Genomic DNA, 23,288 nt, shown 5'->3' on the forward strand with positions numbered 1-23,288 from the left:
CAAATCTATTCTTTATGATACTGTAATGGTGGATACATGTCATTACATGTTCATCCAAACCCACAGAATGTACAACACCAAGAGCAAACCCTAATGTAAACTATGGACTTTGGGTGATAATGATGTATCTATGTAGGTTCGTTGATTATAACCAGTGTAACACTCTGTTGATATAGGGAAGGCTGTACCTAGTGGAGGGCAGAGAATATACAGGAACTCTGTACTTCCTGTTCAATTTTCTTGTGATCCTAAAACTTCTCTAAAAAATAAAGCAAATAAATAAAAAATAAATCAATCCTCCACTGCCTCACCACCACCAGAAATGTCATAGTGAAACCAAAGTAACAAAGCAGGGCTCTAAGGACCTACTAGACCTGACCTCCTCTTGCTTACTCTGCTCCAGCCACACCAGCTTCCTTGTGAGATCTAGAAAGCCAGGCATGGTACCTCTCCATTCTTCTGCACTTGCTGTGTTTTCTGCCAGGACCACTCTTGCCTCAGAGAGCTGCCATGGTGCCCTCCCACCTCCCTGTATTTATTCAAATGTCACCTCCTGGGGCCTTCCCCATCACACTAATTAAAAATGCAGCTTTCCCCAACTCTTCTCATTCCCCTTCTTTCATTCTTCACCAAAGAACTTATTGCCAACTAACATAATAAGTATTTTATTTAATTTTTTGTCTACTTGCCTCCCACTTAGAACTTAAGTTCTAGGAGGGAAGAGATTTCTGTTGTTTTGTTCACTGCTGTTTGCTGCCCTATCACAGAACCTAGAACATGGTAGACTCTCAACGACGTTTGTTGAGTGAATAAATGAATAGCTTATTAAGAGTTCTCTCATGCTTCCAGACATTTGCCATGCTGTTTTATCTGCCTGGAATGATGTTCTTTAATGTTCAGGAGGGGAAATCCAACTTAGCATCCAAAACTCAGCTCAGGAACCCCCTTTTCTCTGAGGTGCCCCCTGCCCCAGGCAGACCAAACAAAGTAGGAATTTCTTATCTGTATTACCACAGTGCCCCATTTTATGCTTCCAGTAGAGCCCTTATCACAGTGTTTTACAATCTGTGGGGCTCCTTAGAGGCTCCTTATTCATCTTGTATCTGCAGCACCCTGGTTTTTTTTTTGTGTGTGTGTGTGTGGTTTATGGGGGGGGGGGGACAGGCAAGGGGGGGGGGAGAGGAGGAGAGGAGAGGAATGGAGAGGAGAGGAGAGGGGAGGGGAGAATCTTAAGCAGGATCCAAGCTCAGCACAGAGCCCAATGCAGGGCTCGATCCCACAACCATGGGATTATGACCTGAGCAGAAATCAAGAGTTGGACACTCAACTGACTGAGCCACTCAGATGCCCAGACCCCAGCACCTTTAAGCCTGGGAGGCCCTCAGAAACATTTGTGCAATGAAATAATAAATGAATGAATGACTTAGATAAAAGCAATCAATATGTAGCTTAGTGTGGATTATATAGATATTTGTAGTATAATTTAAAGAACACCCTTAAAGATACTCCTATGAAAATTCCTTTGATATTAATACTCTTTACTATAGCTTACTCAAAATCTATGAATTAATAACTAATAATATCCAAAGTCCAAGATAATTGCCTAGTAATCAATATAAAAGGCTGAGTTTGCTTTAATATTTCCTTTACATTATTTCAAAGGCATTTTTACTCTACCTTTTATCTGCGTTTCCATATCCATACTGTTTTAGCTTAGAGAGTATCATCATGGGAGCTAAAGACTGAGCAGGTTTGGTAAACAAAGCATTGATGCCAAAAACCATTGAGGAAAGGGGTGACCTGAAACAGACAAAGATAGCATGGGTCTGTATCACACAGAAATCAAGGAACTTTTTGTCAGTTAAGTCCTCCTTGACTGTAACTAGACAATAGAAATATATAGTAGTTATAGAATATTAACCTCTTAGTCATAGTGGTTATAAACTTAGAGAACCAAACTCTTTCAGTGAAGAAATGGATCAAAGAGGAGACACAGCTAGACTCTTACATGCTCAATAATGAGAGCTATATGTGCCCTGTGCTGTTAAGTCATTTTTTCTTAATTTTTAAAGTTTATTTATTTATTTTGAAAGAGAGAGCGAGCTCGAGTTGGGGAGGGCAGAGAAAGAGGGAGAGAGAAAGAATCCCAAGCAGGCTCTGCACTGTCATGACAGTGCAGAGCCCGACACAGGGTTTGAACCTGTGAACCATGAGATCGTGACCTGATTTGGAATCAAGAGTTGGACATTTAACTGACTGAGACACCCAGGCACCCCTGTGGTAAGTCATTTAAATCCCACCATAGCGGCACCTGGCTGGCTCTGTTGGTAGAGCATGTGACTCTTGAGCTCAGAGTCCTGAGTTTAAGCCCCACATTGGGCGTGGCCCTACTTAAAAAAAATGCAAACCTGTAAACTCCACAACAATCCTATGAGAAAGACATTGTCACTCCTGTTTTAGAGATGGGAGAATAGATTAACTTGTCCACAGTCACACAGCTAGTAAGTAGTAGAACTGGGATTCACACCTAAGTTTCTCAGCCCAGGTTTCATTAAGGATTACTCAAATGAGCTCTAAGTGAGAATCCTGCCATATCATTTTTGATAACTAAGTTATGTCATATAAAATAAACCTAAAAATCCAGTGCATTGACTGAATAAAGTGAAATCTTGTCATATTTCAACTATCGGTGGAAACCTCTCCAAGAAGGAGAAAGAGAAGAAAAAGCAAGAAAATTGAGAGGAGGAGAAAGAAAAAAAGACAGGGAAGAAAGATGAGGCCAGAGAACTGGAGGAAGTCTGATTTGACAGGAAGAACTTGGGTTTCACTTCTAGTTCTTTAATCTGCTGGTTTTATTACCTTGGGCAAGCTGACCCCTCAAGAGTCTTAGTTTCCTGAAAATGAGGGTACTTCTGATTGTATGATATAATACTATAATACAGTTGCTGTCTGTCTCCCCCACTAGGCTGTCACTGCCACAAAGGGTGAAGGCTACATCTATTTTGGCTCATTGTATTAAGTTCTTATCTGACATGACCCGGAGGACAGTTGGCTAGAGCAGAGCAATCCTTTTTATTTATTTTTTATTATTATTTTTTTTAGTTTTTAGAGAGAGACAGCACGTGTGCATGGTGGAGAGGGGCAGAGGGAGAGTGAGAATCCCAAGCAGACTCCACATTCAGTGTGGAGCCCGATGTGGGGTTTGATACCATGACCCTGGGACCATAACGTGAGCCAAAATCAAGAGTCAGGCGCTCAACTGACTGAGCCACCCAGGTGCCCCCAAAACAATCCTTTTTAGAAGAAGAGACATTAACCATTCTGTTTTAAGTGAAATGTACTCGTTCATCAATCTTTCCTTTGGGCTTTTCCTTTGAGTATGGGCCCACGGGTGGAAGTGCTATGCCATCATTCTCGCGAGGACAGTATCCATATTACATGATCTACAGTTTCTACTGTCAGTTATAGAGAGAACTACAGTTATTTATAAGGCAATCTGAGTACACAATAGCTTTAGGCTTTTATGAATTTCCCCCAAAACATTTATAGTTCTCATTGCATCAGATCTGATAATATTTTTTTATACCTTACCTTTGTCAGATCTTTATAAAGCATTCAACTTAGTTTTCACAGAAACAACTTTCATCTCACCCTTACAGTTCCTAAGTACTTTTTTTAAGTTTGTTTATTTATTTAGAGAGAGACAGAGACAGCACGAGTTGGGGAGGGGTAGAGAGAGAGACAGAATCCCAACCGGGCTCCATGCCAGTGCAGAGCCCAACTGAGCCACCCAGGTGCCCTGTAAATGTTGTCATTAAAATAACCATTGCAGCTGACATTAACAGATCTGAAATAAAAAGTACTAACTCCTGGTAAGGATACAACTTATGCCAGCAGAGAAGCACAGGTATCCCCCAGGGTAGCCACTGGTCAGGAGCATACAGCATGCCATATGCATAAGAGAGTATGTTTTAGGAGAGCCTGGCAGGCTCAGTCTGTGGAACATGTGACTCTTGACCTCAGGGTTGTGAGTCTGAGCCCCACGTTGGGTACAGAGATTACTTAAAAAATTAAAAATTAAAAAAAAAAGAGAAAAGTATGTTTTAGAGGGACTCTGTTACAAGGCCTCCTATATCGTATCTCCAGTATTTACCACAGTGCCTGACACAATAGCAGGCAAGCAACACATATTTATGGAGTGAGTAGTATCTACCACACAAGGCTGGTGTGAGACCTGAACGAGCAAAAGCCATATAATGTTTGCACACCTTGGAATGTGGTAAATGTTAGTGCCTTTTCCTTTCTGACTATTTGAGACATTTTATTTACTTGTATCCAGTTTCATTCAAAAAGAATTTGAGAGTTGTAAGATGTTTACTGAGGTTTCTTCTTTAAAAAAAAATTTTTTTTTAAATGTTTAGACAGAGAGACAGAGCATGAGCGGAGGAGGGGGAGAGAGAGAGAGGGAGACACAGAATCCGAGGCAGGCTCCAGGCTCTGAGCTGTCATCACAGAGCCTGACGCAGGGCTCAAACTCATGAGCTGTGAGATCATGACCTGAGCCAAAGTCAGATGCCCAACCAAGTGAGCCAGCCAGGCACCCCTCTTCTTTTTAAATTACTCATTCACTTTTTTAATGTTTATTTTTGAGAGGCAGAGAGAGACAGAGACAGAGACAGAGACAGAGACAGAGCATGAGTCGGGGAGGGGCAGAGAGAGAGGAAGACAGAATCCAAAGGAGGCTCCAGGCAACAAACTCTGAGCTGTCAGCACAGAGCCCAACTGGGGGCTCAAATTCAAACCGTGAGATCGTGACCTGAACCGAAGTTAGACACTTAACCAACTGAGCCACGCAGGCACCCCTTAAATTACTCAATTAAAAAGAGTGGTTTGAGCCAGTCACTTTTCTAGATACTAGAGACACAAAAGGAGAACGGTCCTGCACTGTAAGGAGCTCACCATCTTGCTTATCCTTCAAACATAACCTAGCAACAAAACCCTGAAACAGAAGAGGAATTATATAAAGAAGACATCAAGCAGTTTGATTGGCAAGGCTTTTCGCAGTATAGATTTCATTTAAAAAAAAAAAAAAAAAAAAAGAGGCCATGTAGTCTAAGTGTTTCTACAGAGCTAATAAAGAATGTACCTGGGGCGCCTGGGTGGCTCAGTCGGTTAAGCGGCCGACTTCAGCTCAGGTCATGATCTCACGGTCCGTGAGTTCGAGCCCCGCGTCGGGCTCTGTGCTGACCGCTCAGAGCCTGGAGCCTGTTTCGGATTCTGTGTCTCCCTCTCTCTGACCCTCCCCCGTTCGTGCTCTGTCTCTCTCTGTCTCAAAAATAAATAAACGTTAAAAAAAAAAAAAAAAAAAGAATGTACCTGTGGGGCACCTGGGTGGCTCAGTTGGTTAAGCATCAGACTCTTGAGATCAGCTCAGGTCGTGATCTCTTGGTTGTGAGATCAAGCCCCGCATTGGGGTCTGCAATGAGCCTGAAGCCTACTTGGGATTCTCTCTCTCCCTCTTTCTCTACCTCTCCCACGTTTGCACATATGCACACATGCACATACATGCTCTCTCTCTCTCTCAAAATAAATATTTAAAAAAAGGATATACCTGTGTTAAAATAACACGGGTATTCCTCTCTAATCTGTAAAATAGGGCACAGATAAGAAAACATTTACCAATCAAGTGAATATTATAGCTGATGTAAAAAGCTTATAACCACACCAAAGAACAAAACCACTCATCAGCAGCCCCTTATATTTTTTCAAGTAAAAAAAAAAGATAAGATTTTTAATCATTAATTTTAATTCTTGCAATGTCACAGAGAAAAGGTCATTTTGCCTTCGACATCCAGTGTAATAAGGCGTACTGCAATACGTAGAACATAAAGCTATCTGAGATTCACTTTGGTTTTGGAGATCTAATCCTGTCATAGCATTGGATGTGTGAACCTGCTGTATAAAAAATTATGATGCCCTTTCAGAAACAGGGAAAAGTTGCCCAGGGCAAACAATTATGAATATCCTATTATGTTCTGCTCTCTAATTCCCAGTGATGCTCTTATGATCATTTCTTAGATAGATGATTTGTAGTGGAAATATAAAAGGCAGACTCTTACAGGTCCTGCCTCCATGTGATATTGTTACGGCTGATATTTGAATAAATGTACTTACTGCCGATTGAACTTCAGTAAATCTGCATCCACCATGTCAGCTAGTGGCAGGTTAAACAAACAGAAAGAAGCTTGCACAATTACCCTAGAAACGATTTTAAAATATACATATAAAATACACATATAACTAGGAGGCACAGATTTTCTTTTAAAAAACCAAACATCAAATGAAAGTTGAAATTTTGTTTATAAGAAGGAAAAATGAAATAATGTACAGTTGACTCTTGATTAACACAGAGGTTCGGGGTGCTGACCCCCCGGGCAGTGGGAAATTCACATATACCTTATGCCTCCCCTCAAATTTAACTACTAATAGCCTACTGTTGACCAGAAGCTTTACTGATAGCATAAACAGTTGATTAACACATATTTTGTATATTCTATGTATTATATAAAGTAAGCTAGAGAAAACAAAGTGTTAATAAGAAAATCATCATGGGGCACGTGGGTGGCTTAGTTGATTAAGTGATCAACTATTGATTTCGGCTCAGGTCATGATTTCACGGTTCGTGAAACTGAGCCCTGCATTGATATCCATGCTGACATCGCAGAGCCTGCTTGGGATTTGGGATTTTCTCTCTGCCTCTCTCTGACCCTCCCCTGTTCGTTCATTCATTCATTCATTCATTCTCTCTCTCTCTCTCTCTCAAAATAAATACATTTAAACAAAAAAAGAAAAGAAACACCAGGAAAGAGCCAGGCAAGAAATGGTGAAGAGCTTTCCAGACACAGAATGCTACATGTTAGATATGAGGTGCCTACAATACAAAGTATTCCTGTTTGGTGTGGAGTACAGAAGAACTAGAAGAGTGATATGAGGATGAAGAAGTAAGCGGAGACTATATAACAAATGACCTCATATGTCATCATTTTATGATATAAATCTTAAAAGTAGTAAGAAGCTACTTAAGATCATTAAGGAATGACATGTTACTGTAGGAACAATGTGGACGAAGGTGTTGGGAGGACTGGAGACTAGAGACAAGGGAACCATATGGGAGGCCAGATACTACTCCATGTGAGAGATGATGAGGACCTGAGCTAATGGAAGCAGAGAAGGGATGGATTCAGGACATATCAGGACTAATAACTGGTAGCCTATTGGACACAGGTGACAGAGAAGAAAGAGAAGACAAAGACAAAGTCTCTGACTTGGACATCTAGACAGAGGGTAGAGCTGTTTTCCAAGATGGGGGACAAAGGCAAAGAACAACAGGCAAAGAGGGAGAGAGCAAGCGGGGAAGGAGCAGAGGGAGAGGGAGAGTGAATCCTAAGCAGGCTCCATACCCACTGAGGAGCCCAATGCAGGCTCAATCTCACAACCAAGAGATCATGACCTGAGCCAAAATCAAGAGTTAGACACTTAACCAACTGAGCCACCCAGGCGCCCCATGGGGTCAAATCTTTATTTGGCAGCAACATTTACTAAATGATGCACTTTAATAGGTTAAAAAGAGGAACATAACTTTACTACAAAATCTAATGTATGAAATCTCTCCAAAAAAGAAACTGAACATTCAGTTTGCCAGAAAGGTACAATGATTGCCTAGAAATGAATATTCAACACAGTTCAGATAAAAAATGTTTCACTGCTTGAAAGTGTGAATGGCAAGACCTAGTGTAATTTTGGGACTGGCATTTGGATTTACTTACATGATAATAGTGAGATAAAGAGCCAAAAGGTAATAGTATTGCTGTCCAAGAAGTGACATGACAATGGAGGCTGTTCCTTCTAGGTAGAAAGAAATTAAGATAATTTTATAGTAACCAAACTTCTTCAGCCAGGACTGACTGATAAGTACAAGGCACTGAAAAGGAAACAAAGTGACATCGTATTAAGATGGACCACCATTAATTATGCTTGCTCTTGCTGGCGACAAAATAAATGTGCTCAGCAGAAAACACATTTGCTTCTGAACTATAATAGCAGCTGAAACACACAAGTAATACTGTCTATTGTGGCTAGAAATGTTGTGACCCATGTATATCCGTTGAAAATTGACTAAGGATAGTAATATTCCATAATAACAAAGAAACAGCTATTATTTCCTTTAAAATGAACAAACCAGGAAATGGTTTCCTACATTTTTATTTTCACACTATTATGAAGAAATTTTACCAAAACCAACCATATGAAAGAATCCATTGCTTAGAAACAGTCAGCATTGCTTTATGGTGATGTGAAAGGTGCAACTAAAATCTACTATAAATCCAGATTTCAAAATTTGGGGTTGGGGCACCTGGGTGACTCCGTCAGTTAAGTGTCCAGGTCATGATCTCATAGTTCACGAGTTCAAGCCCCATATTGGGCTCTGTGCTAACAGCTCAGAGCCTGGAGCCTGCTTCAGATTCTGTGTCTCCTTCTCTCTCTGCCCCTCCCCTGTTCACTCTCTGTCTCTGTCTCTCTCTCAAAACTAAATAAACATTAAATTAATTAATTAATTAAAACAAAATTTAGGGTTAAAGCCCAGAATTCACCTAGCACACAGTAGGTAAAACAAATATTTATTGAATAAGTGACTATACATTTCACTATTCTTACTGTAATATATCTGAAATGTACTTTTTATACTAAAATCAAGTTTATGATTCTATCCACATTTCTTTGGATTTTGTTTCCTGTCTTATCTTACAAATTTTATAATTCTAATAGATTCATGTTGAGGGCTCAGACTTACATTTTTTCTGTGCATTTCATGCTATCAGTGAAGAAGTTCATTGTTCTAGAGTGAAAAGTTTTTGCTAAATATACATATTACATTAACAAAGATTAGAAGATACTCTTTGTCTTCAATTAAAAAGTACATTGTTTAGCCCTGAAAAGTTTTCATTAACCAAATGTACATACATTACAATTACAAGAGAATTCTGAGTGATGCAAATAGAATGCAAATGTGCTGTAATAAACAAAAGGGTTCTTTCCCCTAACATTTTGGCTTACTTCTCTACTTTCAAGGAACAAGAACTCCTTTTCTGGATATTAAAAACAATGGCTCAGGGACTGATGTGATCCATGGCATTTCTTAGAGTTCTGTAAGAGTGAGTACATAGAACACCCCAGCAGTATAATATCATTATATTCCTCCACATAATGATAATATTCAATAATTTCAATATTTCAATAATATTTCGATAATTTCAATAAACAATATTGAATAATATTCAATATTTCTACATATTGAAATGAAGCTTCTTGTTCTCACCCTCTAACACATAAACATAAAATACAAGAAATTAATGATAACGTAAGGAATATGTGGCAGAGTAGAAAGTGCAAGATTTTGAAATCAGATGTCCCTCGGTTTGAATTCCAGCTGTGCCACTGTGCCAGTTGTGTGGCCAAGGACAAGTTACTTTACCTAAGGAGCATTTCATCCAACTGACACTCTCTCTGTGTGTCTCTACCTCCCACTGTCTCTCGTTCTGTCTCTGACTCTCTCATCTATAGCACACACTCAACATATAAGGTACTCAATTGTTAGTTATTATGATGATGTCCAATATATAAAAAGATATGAGCCAATGATAAAAATGATGAAAGATACCACTTTTTCATTTATTAAAATAAAGTGTTCACAAACTGAGGATTTTGGCTCTCCATTCATGTTTATTGAGTAGGAGTTTGTGAACAGTGAATCTCAGCATGAATGTTGGCAACCTGTGCCAAAGAAGCCCAAATCAAAACAGATAAGGTCAGTGTGTGCTTACGGTGAAAACTGAATAAATATTTGCTGCATGGAGTCTTAATAATAAGAGCTAACATTTCTAGAGTGTTTAGTTTGTGCCGGGAACCATTTTAAGTACTTTGTGTATTTTGATTCATTTAATCCTCATAATTATTCTATTAGTTAGGCAGTATTTTTATTCTAATTTTACAGATGAGGAAACTGAGACACAGAACTGTTGAGTAACTTGCCCAGGCTCACACAGCTAGTAAGAGGGGAGTGAGACTCCCCTCTGGCAGACTCTATGCACTTAACCCATTTACTATCCTGCCTCTCTGATAGGAGTGGGATGTGGAAGATCTCAGACCTGTTGTTGTTGTTGTTGTTATAATAGTAATGATGATGATAAATATAATTATAGTTATTATTTATTAATAATAAATATAATAATTATTATTACAATTACTATTTTAGAGAGAGAGAGAGAGAGCACGAGCAGGGGAGAGGGGCAGAGGGAGAGAGAGAAAGAATCTTAAGCAGGATCCACGCTCAGCGTGGAGCCTGACTCAGGGCTCAATCCCATGACCCTGAAATCTGACCTGAGCCAAAATCGAGTCGAACACTCAACTGACTGAGCCACCCAGACACCCTGTCACAGACCTATTAAAACAGTTATTAGAATGGAATACTACTTGGCAATGAGAAAGAATGAAATACGGCCTTTTGTAGCAATGTAGATGGAACTGGAGAGTGTTATGCTAAGTGAAATAAGTCATACAGAGAAAGACAGATACCATATATTTTCACTCTTATGTGTATCGTGAGAAACTTAACTGAAGACCATGGGGGAGAGGAAGGGGAAAAAAAAAGAGAGAGGGAGAGAGTCAAACCAGAAAAGACTCTTAAAAACTGAGAATAGGGGCGCCTGGGTGGCTTGGTCGGTTAAGCGTCCGACTTCGGCTCAGGTCATGATCTCACGGTCTGTGAGTTAGGGCCCCGCGTCGGGCTCTGTGCTGACAGCTCAGAGCCTGGAGCCTGTTTCAGATTCTGTGTCTCCCTCTCTCTCTGCCCCTCCCCTGTTCATGCTCTGTCTCTCTCTGTCTCAAAAATAAATAAACGTTAAAAAAAAACAACTGAGAATAAACTGAGGGTTGATGGGGGGTGGGAGGGAGGGGAGGGTGGGTGAGGAGTATTGAGGAGGGCACCTGTTGGGATGAGTGCTGGGTGTTGTATGGAAACCAATTTGACAATAAATTTTATATTTAAAAAAAAACAGTTGTTAGAATGAGCACTTTGTTCATGCTTTTCTCCTTTCACTTACACAACTCCTCCAAAAGAAGGCCTCTGAAAAGACAGCCTGAGAAAATGAAAACATGGTGTTTATCCTTCATGACTATACCCAACAGTTAAAGTGACTTAGCCAAAAATAACAAATAAGCTATCATTATTTTTTCTTTTTATTCCAATAATTTATGTGAGTGTCACTTGTCTGGAAATTAGGAATGCACTTAAAGCAATTTTGGGCTTCCACTTTCTAATGATTTTTTTTTTTGTTGAGATCAACAGAAATTCATGTTAGTGTTGAGGGTTTGAGAAAAAAGATTGTGGAAATCTTTTGACCATGTTCTCTTAAAATGGAATAGCCAAGATGAAGAAGTCATGGGTATAAAAGGTGCAGCATAGAGAATATAGTCAATGGTACTGTGATAGCATTGTGTGGTGGCAGATGGTAGCCACACTTGCAGTGAGCAGAGCATAACATACAGAATAGACTTGTCCAATCACTACGTTGTACACCTGAAACCAATGTAACACTGTGTGTCAGCTATACTTCAATAAATAGTTTAAACTTTTATAGCCAAGAGAGACTAGGAGAAAATACTTGCTGAACAGACATCCAACAAAAGACTTGTATCTAGAGTATATAAAGAACTCATATAATTCAGTAATATGATAACAAACAGCTTGATTAAAACATAGGCAGGGTGCCTGGGTGGCTCCAGTCAGTTAAGCGTCTGACTTCAGCTCAAGCCATGATTTCACTGTTCGTGAGTTGAAGCCCTGCTTCGGGCTCGCTGCTGTCAGTGCGGAGCCTGTTTTGGATGCCCTGTCTCCCTCTCTCTCTGCCCCTCACCTGAGTTGTCTTTTTCTCTCTCTCTCAGAAATAAACATTGAAAAAAATTTTTTAAATGGGCAAAAGATCTGAACCACCTGAATTCACCAAAAAGCCAAATGGATGGCACATGAAAAGATGAAAAGATGCACTAATAATATCATTAGTAGTCATTAGGAAAATGTAAATCAAAACCATAATAAAATACTATTACACACATACTAGTATGACTAAAACTAAAAAGACTGATCATAAACATCGGCAAGAATGTTGAACAACTGGAACACTTTTACACTACTGGTGGGAATGTAATCTGGAAAACACTTCAGCAGTGTTTTTATGTTTTTTAAACATTTTTTTTCTGGAAAGTTTTTTTTTTTAAGTTTTATTTAAGTGATCTCTACACCCAATATGGGGCTCAAACTTAAGTGGAGATCAAGAGTCCCACACTCTTCTAACTGAGCCAGCCAGGCACCCCAGTGTTTTTATTTTATTATTATTATTATTTTTTAAGGCAGGCTTCATGCCCAGTGCAGAGCCCAATGCAGGGCTCGAACTCACAACCCTGAGATCAAGACCTGAGCTTAGATCAAGAGTCAGATGCTTAACTGACTGAGCCACCCAGGAGCCCCTATTTTAGCAGTGTTTTTAAAAGTTAAAACACACGGGGCACCTGGGTGGCTCAGTTGGTTGAGCGTCCAACTTTGGCTCAGGTCATGATCTGGTGGTTCAATTACAGAACACTGATGTAATTTACCCCAACACAGCTATTTTTAAAAAGTAGATTTATATATGACATGGAAATTTCCATAACTTATTAAATTTAAAAAGCAGCATACAAAAAATTCATGGATGTTTCAATAGTGTATGAATCTTTACAGCAAATATGTATTACTTTTGTTAAAAAAAAATAAAGAAAAAAATTGTTATGGTTTTCTCAGAAGCATAGTAGCCCTTCATTCCATCAGAATTCAACCACCTGCCAATCTCTACCCAGAACATGTCTATGAGCTAAGAGGAAACAAAAAAACATTTATGGGAATCACCAGAATAAAGCCACTAAATCCATGCACTTAACAAAGCTCATGTACTTTGTTCTGAAAGAGCCCCTCAAGTCTTCACTAAAAATCTATCTAAATATTTAGGAATAAGTTTAACAAGGAAGGGGAAAATGCATCCTCTGAAAGCTACAAAACATTGTTGAAAGAAATTTTAAAAGATTGAAATAGATGGAAAATACTCTATGTGTCAGAAGATTTAACATTGCTAAGATAGCAATACTACCCAAACTAATCTACAGATTCAGTGCAATCTCTATCAGCATCCAATCTGTCTTCTTTGTAGAAACTGACAGGCTGATTCTAACATTCACATGGACTCCAAAAGACCCTGAATAGCCAAAGCAATCCTGAAGAGAAAAGGAAAGCTGGAGGCATCATGATGCAGGACTCCAAGCTGTATTACAAAGCTGTAGTCATCAAGAAAGTATGGTACTGGCACAAAAACAGACACATAGATCAATGGAACCCAGATAAGGGCCCACAACTATATGATCAACTAATCTTTCACAAAGCAGAAAAGAATATCCAATGGAAAAAAGACAGTCTCTTCAACAAATGGTGTTGGGAAAACTGGACAGCAACATGCAGAATGAAACTCTACCACTTTCTTATACCACACACAAAAATAAATTCAAAATGGATGAAAGACCTAAATGTGAGACAAGAAACCATCAAAATCCTAGAGGATAAAACAGGCAGCAACCTCTTTGACCTCAGCTGGAGAAACTTCTTACTAGACATGTCACCAGAGGCAAGGGAAACAAAAGCAAAAATGAACTATTGGGACTTCATCAAGATAAAAGCTTCTGCACAGTGAAGGAAACAATAAAAAAAAAAAAAAAAAAAAAGCTAAAAGGCAGCCTGTGGAACAGAAGATATTTGCAAACGACATATCTGATAAATATATAATTTATCCAAAATATATAAGGAATTTATGAAATTCAACACCCAAAAAACAACCCTGTTAAGGAAATGGGCAGAACACAAAGAGACACTTTTCTAAAGAAGACATCCAGATAGCTAACAGACACATGAAAAGATGTTCAGCATCACTCATCATCAGGGAAATGCACATCAAAACCTCATGAGCTACCACCTCACACCTGTCAGAATGGCTAAAATTAACAACTCAGGCAACAACATGTGTTGGTGAGAGTGTGGAGAAAGGAAAATCCTCTTACACTATTGGTGGGAATGCAAACTGTTGCAGCCACTCTGGAAAACAGTATGGAGATTCCTCAAAAAGTTAAAGATAGAACTACCCTATGACTCAGCAATTGCACTACTAGGTATTTACCGAAAGGATACAAAAATACAGATTCAGAGGGGTACATCTACCCCAATGTTTACAGCAGCATTTACCAACAATAGCCAAACTATGGAAAGAGCCTAAATGCCCACTGACTGATGAATGGATAAAGAAGATGTGGTGTGTATGTATGTGTGTGTGTGTGTGTGTGTGTGTGTGTGTGTGTGTATACCTATATGTAATTGAATATTAGTCAGCCATTAAACGGAATGAAATCTTGCCATTTGCAACGACATGGATGGAGCCAGAGTGTATTATGCTAAGTGAACTAAGGCAGAGAAAGACAACTATCATATGATTTCACTCATGTGGAATTTAAGAAACAAAACAAATGAACACAGGGGAAGGGGGGAAAAGAGAAAAAAGAAAAGAGAGAGAAACTGTAAGAGACTCTTTATGATAGAGAACTGAGAATTGATGGAGGGAGGAGGGTGGGGGGTAGGCTAAATGAGTGATGGATATTAAGGAGGGCACTTGTGTGAACACTGGATATTAATATATCAGTAATAAATCACTAAATTCTACTCCCGAAAACAATATTACACTACATGTTAACTAACCATAATTTAAATAAAAATTAGAAAAAAAAGTAATAAAATTCATATGGATTTGCAAGGTACCCAGAATAGTCAAAACAATCTTTAAACTTTTTTTTTTTTAATTTTAGAAGGAGGGGAGGGGACAGAGGGTGAGAGAGAGGGAGACGGGGAGAGAGAGAGAGAGAAAGAGAGAATCCAAAGCAGGCTTCAGTGCAGAGCCCAATGCGGGGCTTAATCCCATGACCCTGGGATCATGACCCTAGCTTAAATCGAGAGCTGGACACTCAACTGACTGAGCCGCTCAGGCGCTCCTATTTTTATTTTGAGAGATAGGGAGAGAGAGAGAGAGAGCATGAGATGGGAAGAGGAGCAGAGTGAGAGAACAAATCTTAAGCAGGCTCCACTCAGCACAGAGCCTGACACCGGGCTTGATCCCATGACCTGGGAATCACGACTTGAGCTGAAATCAAGAGTAAGATGCTCAACCAACTGAGCCACCCAGGCACCCCATATCTACTCTTTATTTATTTGTTTGTTTGTTTTCTATTTTTTAATGTTTATTTATTTTTGAGAGAGAAAGACAGAGCACAAGCTGGGGAGGGGCAGAGAGAGAGTGGGGGGAGACAGAATCTGAAGTAGGCTCCAGGTTCCTATCTGTCAGCACAGAGCATGACTTGGGGCTCGAACCTACAAGCTGTGAGATCATGACCTGAGCCAAAGTGGGACGCTTAACCAGCTGAGCCACCCAGGCACCTCTCTACTCTTTTTATTTTTTTATTAAAATTTTTTTTTAACATTTATTCATTTTTGAGAGAGAGAGGCAGAGCACGAGCAGAGGAAGGACAGAGAGAGAGAGGGAGACACAGAATCTGAAGCAGGCTCCAGGCTCTGAGCTGTCAGGCAGCACAGAGCCAGATGAGGGGCTTGAACTCATGCACCACGAGATCGTGACCTGAGCTGAAGTCGGACATTTAACCGGCTGAGCCACCCAGGTACCCCAACTCTTTTTATTTTTAACATAAGAGTTTAACAAACTTTTTTCTACTTTGAGGAGATACTATAGGCAAGTACATGATTAAAAGTGGGAAGATATATATATATATATATATATATATATATATATATATATATATATATATATAAATAATATTTTATGTATTTTAGAATCTGATAAAGCAGAGATAGGAACCCAAACAGCTCCCCATCCTAGGTCATTGAACATGGGAGCAAACAGTTAGACAAACGTCAGACTGTCCTGAAGGAATAGCATCATTTCAATGTACATACCCAGTACCAGGGACTATTCTGATAAGCCAAAAATGATACTCTATTTGGTATACTCTGCTAAGTAAACCATGTAAACACAGTACTTTTAGAGAGAGAATCTAAACATGCACAACTCTAAAAGCAGATGCCTCTGAACATCCCTTTTCTCATCTGTAAGCATAAGAAGAGTCTTTCCTTTGAAGGGGTTGTGACGATTAGGTGAGGTAATGTATACAAGGTGCTTGGCATAGTTCATGGCACATGGTAAGCACCCAATGTGACTTTCCATTATTATGATGTATACAGTAACCAAACTATGACAAAGGCCTGGAGCTGATGGTGGAAAAGACAAATTGCATTCTGTAAAGTCTGCATAAGGAAGCATGTCAACACTTAAAATATTTTAGAACTATTTCTATCTAACATGGTTTAAATATTTTTGAAGCCAGATAAACGTGTAAACAGTAAAAACTCATCTGTCTAGAATGACTTATTCTCTAAATAATGAATTTTACTTATTTAATTATGAAAATAGGAATCATAGGCTACATTAAGTCATATTTTGGGGTGACATATTTAGGTGAAAGAAAGCAATATGATTCATCAACTCTCTAAATGCTGTAAAAAAAACAAAAACAAACAGCAGGCTGGTTTATTTTTTGAAGGAGGACATACCTTTTCCAGTAATGGTCATGAGCATGGAATTTTAATAATGCTTTGGAATTCTAGGACTCAGTCTTTTAGCCAAGTGTTTTGAAACCTGGCTTCAAGAATTCTTTTTAAAATAAAAAAAAAATTATTTTAGAGAGGGAGAGAGACAGTGTGAGCTGGAGAGTGGGTGGGACAGAGGGAGAGAGAGAGAATGGCAAGCAGACTCCATGCAAAGCGCGGAGCCCAATGCAGGGCTCCACGTGGGGCTTGATCCCATGATCCTGGGATTATGACCAGAGCCAAAAGCAAAAGTCGGACACTGAACCAACTGAGCCACCCAGGAGCCCCAAGAATTCTTGATCAAGTAACTTTCTTCCTTATAATGGTTACAGGAACGTTAACTGCCTCGGTAAAGCAAAACTGCCATTTATTTCCCTCCATATCTCTGCTAAGGTTTAAGTGAGAAAGTTCAGAAGAACAAAATTCAAAAGCTAAGATGTTTCAATTATCATGTTACTCAGCTCTCATTGGGTTCGCTTTTCTTTTTTCCTTTCACTTCTTATTTCCATTATGCTTCTACTGAAACATAATATCTGGGGCTCTGAATCTTTGGGTCTCTTTTTTATTGAAGTACGTTTGACACACAATGTTACACTAGTTACAGGTGATTGGACAAGTCTGTATGTTATACTATGCTCAGTGCAAGAGTAGCTACCATCTGCCACCATACATTATTGCAGTATCATTGACTATATTCTCTTTGGGTCTCTTATGTGCATCATTTTGTCAAACTACTGATATAATCAGGCTTTTAATTTCCTCAGCTAGGTGAGAGTTAGACCTCTAATCCCCGTAGGAAGATAAAGGAAGAATCATCACATACCTGTGGGCAAATAAAGCCTGCCCCATACATGATGCTCTTTAGGAAAGAAGGAAGAACGTCCTCGGGAATGAGATTATCTGCAAAGATCATCATGAAGTTTTTGAAGAAAGTTAAATGGAAGACTTGGAAGAAACTCATTACCAGAAAAAGGCAAAAGTTTTTCTGGGTCAAGAGCTGTCTCATCAATGAGACGATGGAGGTCCAGGGGAGATCCTGTTCACTTTCGGAGAAGAGGTTTTCCTCGGGGCTTCTTTTCGGTCCAAAGTGACTCATGTGGTACATGCCAGTGCAAAGGCTGGCAGTGGCAAGAATGGCAATGAGCACAGCAAAGGCCTGAAAATTGAAGAAAATTTCCATGTTATCAGAGATGAGGCCACCAAAGAGGATGCTGGTGGATCCTACTAGTGATGCCACTTGGTTGATTTTAATAAGCTGAAGCCAACTTTCATGTCTAGTGAAAATCTCTGCAAACAGCATACACTGGGCTTGCTGAACAAAGGTAAGCGTGCTATCAAAAGCACATAGCGATACCACCAGATGAAGTCCACTCAGCCAGTCACCTTCGTGATAGTATTTCCAAGGGAACCAAGGAAGCAGGAAGGCTATCGAATACAAAGGGGCACCATACAACACAGAACTATGACGACCGGAACAGCAGCCAGCCTGAGAGTTGTGAAAATACCCAGTCAGGTCATTAAGAGCATTCCAGATCATTAAAATCATCTAGGAGAAAAAACAAACAAACACAGGGATTATTTTAGTGTGGTTTATCCTGATGAAAATGACTCCTGAATTTTTATTTAATGTAAAGTAACCAAAACTATCCATAAAAAACAGAAAACAAAAAAATAAAACAAAACAAAACAAACAAAAACAAAAACCAAAACCACCACCACACACACTCAAAACCCTCACTGCTTTCAGGACCAGCAGGGGGCATATATCCTATAGTATCAATAATAATAACAGCTCATGCTACTCCAAAAGCCAATGTGCATTCACTTTGTATTTAGGCATTGTACAAATACTTACATGAATTAATTCATTAAATCCTTAAAATAATCCTATGAAGCAGGTACTGTTATTATTATCCCTACTTTACAATGAAGAAACTGATGGCCAGAGAAGTTAATCAATTTGCTTACCTGATAAACAACAGAGCCAGGGGCTGAGCCAAGGCAGATGACCCCAGAATCTGTGCTTTCAATCATTACGTTAGACTGCTTCCCCATAAGGCACTCAGGGCCATGCCTCAGCAGGGAATGATGGCTCGTACATATAACATGGCATAGTTTTACATAATTTCATTAGGAAAAGTTAAAATACCAATGTTTGCCATTGCAAAATGACAAAAATACTAATTAACTCAAGTATGTTGTTGTTGGTAATAAAGGAGTAACATTATAAAATATAAAGGTTTTTAAGGCCATTAACTTTATCCACTCTGACCACATAATTGGTAATGAGTTACAGCATAATTTGTGATTACCATGGACCTTTTCAAGACAGAGTGTCTTAATAATAATTCTAATTGTCCCGTATAAGTGAATTTTCCAAATAACCAAAGTTTACCCTGTAAACTCTAAAGCTTTAAGGTTTTAAGTGGCAATCTGTTAATAATTTCTTTGCCCTCAAGCAGAGGATCTTGGACATGGATAACCTTTTCTTAAAAACTCTTCCAGCTGTGTGAAGAATTAGCTCTTTGGAAAATTACAATAACATATGACTATGGGGAAAGAGAAACTGTCCTAGGTGAACAGATAATAAGGGCTCCATCTCACCTGGGCTTGGTAAAAAGCCACTTCTGAAATCTTGTACAGATGTAAAAACAGCTTCACATAGTAGAAACTGAAGACAGAATTTAGCATTTCAATCCCTAATGTTATCATAGCATATGCCCAAGCAATGGGTTTGATACTTAAAAGCGTCATTTTCCACGCAAAGGAATTCTTCCTCCTTTTGTTAAAAAAAAAAAAAAAAGGATAATGGTTAAAATCCACTATTTGCATATAATAGCTGATGGGTGGCAAAATTCCTCTGAACACTAGCTTAATTTTAATTAAGAATCCCAAACCACTAGCTGTGCGTATGTCATCAGATTTAACACTTAACTTTCTTATCCATTCACTCAACCTTTTTTGAGAAGTTGACAGGAACCCTAATTTGCATAGAGTGTGACTCTACTTCAATATATATATATATATATATATATATATATATATATACACACACACAATATATATACTGAGTACAATATATATATACAATATATATTCAGTACAATATATACATATATGCACAATATATATTGAATGAATATATATTCATATATATATATATATATATATATATATATATATATATGGCTTGAACCTATGACCCCAAGATCAAGAGTCACATGCTCCTCCAATTGAGCCAGCCAGGCTCATGCCAGTGAATGTATTTTTATGAACTCTTCCAAGTTATCCAAGTGAGATTTATCCATGAGTTTGGGTATGCTTAATTGGAGGCCAGAGGGATATGTTTATGTCATTATTATCCTCCCTACTTGGGAGAGTGCAACAGAAAAGGAACGATGAGGTGACATCCTTTAGCTAAAGTCAGAAGGAATAGAACCCTTCATCTTAATACAAAGCTGACCATTCAGTGGTTACAGACTTGCATTGGAATATTTATGCTTGGTCTTCTCCTGACAGACTATATAACTTTGGCCCAAAGGACATATCTAAGATGGCTATAGAAATAACACATTCTGGGGGTGCCTGCGTGGCTCAGTCGGTTGGGGGTCTGACTCCGGCTCAGGTCATGATCTCACGGTTTGTGGGTTCAAGGCCGGCGTGGGCTCTGTGCTGGCAGCCTAGAACCTGCTTCAGATTCTGTGTCTTCCTCTCTCTCTGTCCCTCCCCCACCGTCACTTTGTCTCACTCTGTCTCTCAAAAATAAATAAATGTAAAAAAAAAAAATTAAAAAAAAAAAGAACACATTCTGGTCTTTGCTCTAATATAGATACTCCTCTTAAATCTGGCCTATTGTCTTACCCTTTCAATGACTTGATTTATCCAACGGGAAAATAGGAAAAGGTTAACTAAGCAAGAGGTAAGTACAGATCCATCTTTTAATCCTGACTATAATTTAAGACAATGCCATGATTTTTGTGTTTTATCCCTTTCTTACTGGAATATTTGGCCAGGTCTCCACAATCTTACTGAATCACAAAACAGACAAATATTCAGATAACTCAAGAGATGTTACTTGCTTATATAATCCTCGGGAATTAAGCAGACACTGCAGTCTATATTGTCCAATCTCTTAGGGAAGGAGAGGGCAAGCTAGAAGCAGGGTTCAAATGACCAAAATATCTAAGTCTCTGAGCTTCATTTTGCATTGGGTAGATCCAAGAATGATTGTGATTCTATGGGAAGTAGGGCCCTACAATTAAAAGGGGTTATTGAAGCCCCTGGGTGGCTCAGTTGGTTGGGTGTCTGACTTCGGCTCAGGTCATGATCTCACGGTTTGTGGGTTTGAGCCCCATGTCAGGCTCTGTGCTGACAGCTCAGAGCCTGGAGCCTGCTTTGGATTCTGTGTCTCCTTCTGTCTCTCTGCCCCTCCCCCACTTGTGCTCACTCTCTCTCTCTCTCTCTGTCTCTCAAAAATAAATGAATGTAAAAAAAAATTTTTAAGGGGTTATTAAACCCATATGCAGACCAAGCATTGTCTATAGACTGAATAAAGAATATTTTGCTCATATGTGCACTAGTATTCTTTAAATGTTTCTGCTATAACGATTCCACCTGAATTTTTTTCTTGTTGTCATTATGCAGTGCTCAAACACTTGAAAAGTACAAGTACTATTACGCGGAGGTCAGCCAACATTTTTGGCTTTAAACACAATTTTCGGATTTGAAAAAACTGGGAACTACTGGTGAAGACCCCACTCTAGGGAGTTACTTTTGGCCTAAGTGAGAATGAAGATTGAAGGCCAAAACAAGGCAGTCAGTTGAACCAAAAGCCAAGATACAAATTTAGCCCACCAAAATGTAGGCACTCTTCTTTTTCTTAGTTTTATTTCAGGCATGCCGAAACAAGAAGCCTGCCACGCATTCTACGCTGATCTATCATTAAGTCAGAAGGTGGGTATTTATAAACTGAGAATTTTGCAAAGGGTCATAAACTCGCTGAGTTAAAATTTTTTAAAAAGATTTCGAGTTAAGCACCCATCCTGTCTGAAACGTGTGAATATAAGGTTTTAATAACATTATGAAAAAGTCTTATAACCTGAACGTCTTTTTGTTTCTATATGGTAATCTCTGTATCGTTCCAATTCTAGTCTACGTGCTGCCGAAGTGAGCCCTCTTTGTTTATGTATACTGACAGAAGGAAGTAAAATCCCTCTTATTTTCATTTGCAAAAGGAACTATCAATGTTTTGCTTTAGACTATTTTCATCATAGTAAATACTTGTTTCAGTAAGTATCAAACTGAAAATCACTTAGAATTTTTTTTAAAGCCAACACTACTCTCTAAAAACTCTCCTTACCTGACTTTACTATAGCAACAAAACACAAAGAAGAATATTATATCTTTCTGAGCAGCGACAAAAGACTTCTGACACTGGTTCTTCTTTAGCACAAAACGTTTTCTACAGAAGAGTTTAAGTGGCAAAATAGGGGGGTGTATGATATACCCATTAATGATTAAATGAAAACCCAAATCCCTCCTTTTAGAATCAACCTGGGTTGTTATTCACTAACCTACTACTAAACCAAGTAATACTAATGCAACTGAAGAGGTGTTCATGATTGCTTCTATGTTTTGACTAAGTAGACTGTATGAGAATGATGGAGACCCCTCCAAAGCATGGCTTCAAACAGTGAAAGCTAACATCTCTTTTTCATTGCAATTTTTGTGCAAGATTTCCCAGGGGGAAAAAAAAGTTTCCCCAAAAGGTTTTCTTAGAAAGAACCCACTAATCCCAAAGACAGTCTGTTGTGGGTTTGGGGTTTTTGTTTTGTTTTGTTTTGTTTTTTTGCCATTTTAAATTATCAGTAACTTTAATTCTCCATATCTTTCTCTTTGTTTTTTGTTTTTGAAGGAGAATGTGAAAGAACGTTTCAATACACTGTCCAATTTGATATGGAGTCAAATGAGTTATTTGACATGGAGAAAAAAGCTAGCACTTTCAATCTTGCGGATCAGTGACTATGGAAGATGAGTCCCTTGAAGGTCAGATGCCTGATTCTAGCCCTCAGCTTCCACAAACCACAGTCAGCAAATCCTAAATCCAATCATCTCTTTCCAAAGAGCTCTATTTGTAGTGACTTACTTTTAGATTAAGATAGTTGGCTTTAAATTATTTTCTTTTGGCTCTGGGCTCTATCTCTACCCGAATTTTGACAATTAGGGCAGTAAAGGCTTTCAGGTAACCTAAATTTCTTCTTTTTTTAACCTAGCAATAAAAGTAATCAGTAACATTTTGCCTTTTAGTATATCTGGATTCAGAAGAGAAGGATTTGTGAGTTTACCATTCCTCTTTTATTACTTTCTAACACCATTATTCCTTCTGCATTTATTGGTTGGCATTCTACTATAAGAGAGAGCACTGCTGTCTTCTATCAGTTGTTATCTTTAC

At 38.8% G+C, this 23,288-nt stretch overlaps 1 protein-coding gene across 2 annotated transcripts in view; it reads right to left on the reverse strand.

Annotated features, from left to right (window-relative positions):
* The window catches only part of LOC132689202 (solute carrier family 68 member 1-like), a 40,196-nt gene that overhangs the window by 15,777 nt on the left and 1,131 nt on the right, over positions 1 to 23,288 (reverse strand). For both annotated transcript variants that reach the window (XM_078440471.1, XM_078440472.1), the window contains exons 2-6: positions 19,442 to 19,616; positions 17,661 to 18,383; positions 7,827 to 7,981; positions 6,175 to 6,258; positions 1,678 to 1,800 (exon numbers count right to left, since the gene is read on the reverse strand). In XM_078440471.1, coding sequence (XP_078296597.1) covers positions 1,678 to 1,800; positions 6,175 to 6,258; positions 7,827 to 7,981; positions 17,661 to 18,383; positions 19,442 to 19,591 — 1,235 coding nt within the window. In that variant the 5' untranslated portion in view covers positions 19,592 to 19,616. The remainder of the gene's footprint in view (positions 1 to 1,677; positions 1,801 to 6,174; positions 6,259 to 7,826; positions 7,982 to 17,660; positions 18,384 to 19,441; positions 19,617 to 23,288) is intronic.

This window comes from Panthera onca, chromosome E3, assembly GCF_046562875.1.
Source record: "Panthera onca isolate mPanOnc1 chromosome E3, mPanOnc1 haplotype 2, whole genome shotgun sequence".
Taxonomy (NCBI): domain Eukaryota; kingdom Metazoa; phylum Chordata; class Mammalia; order Carnivora; family Felidae; genus Panthera; species Panthera onca.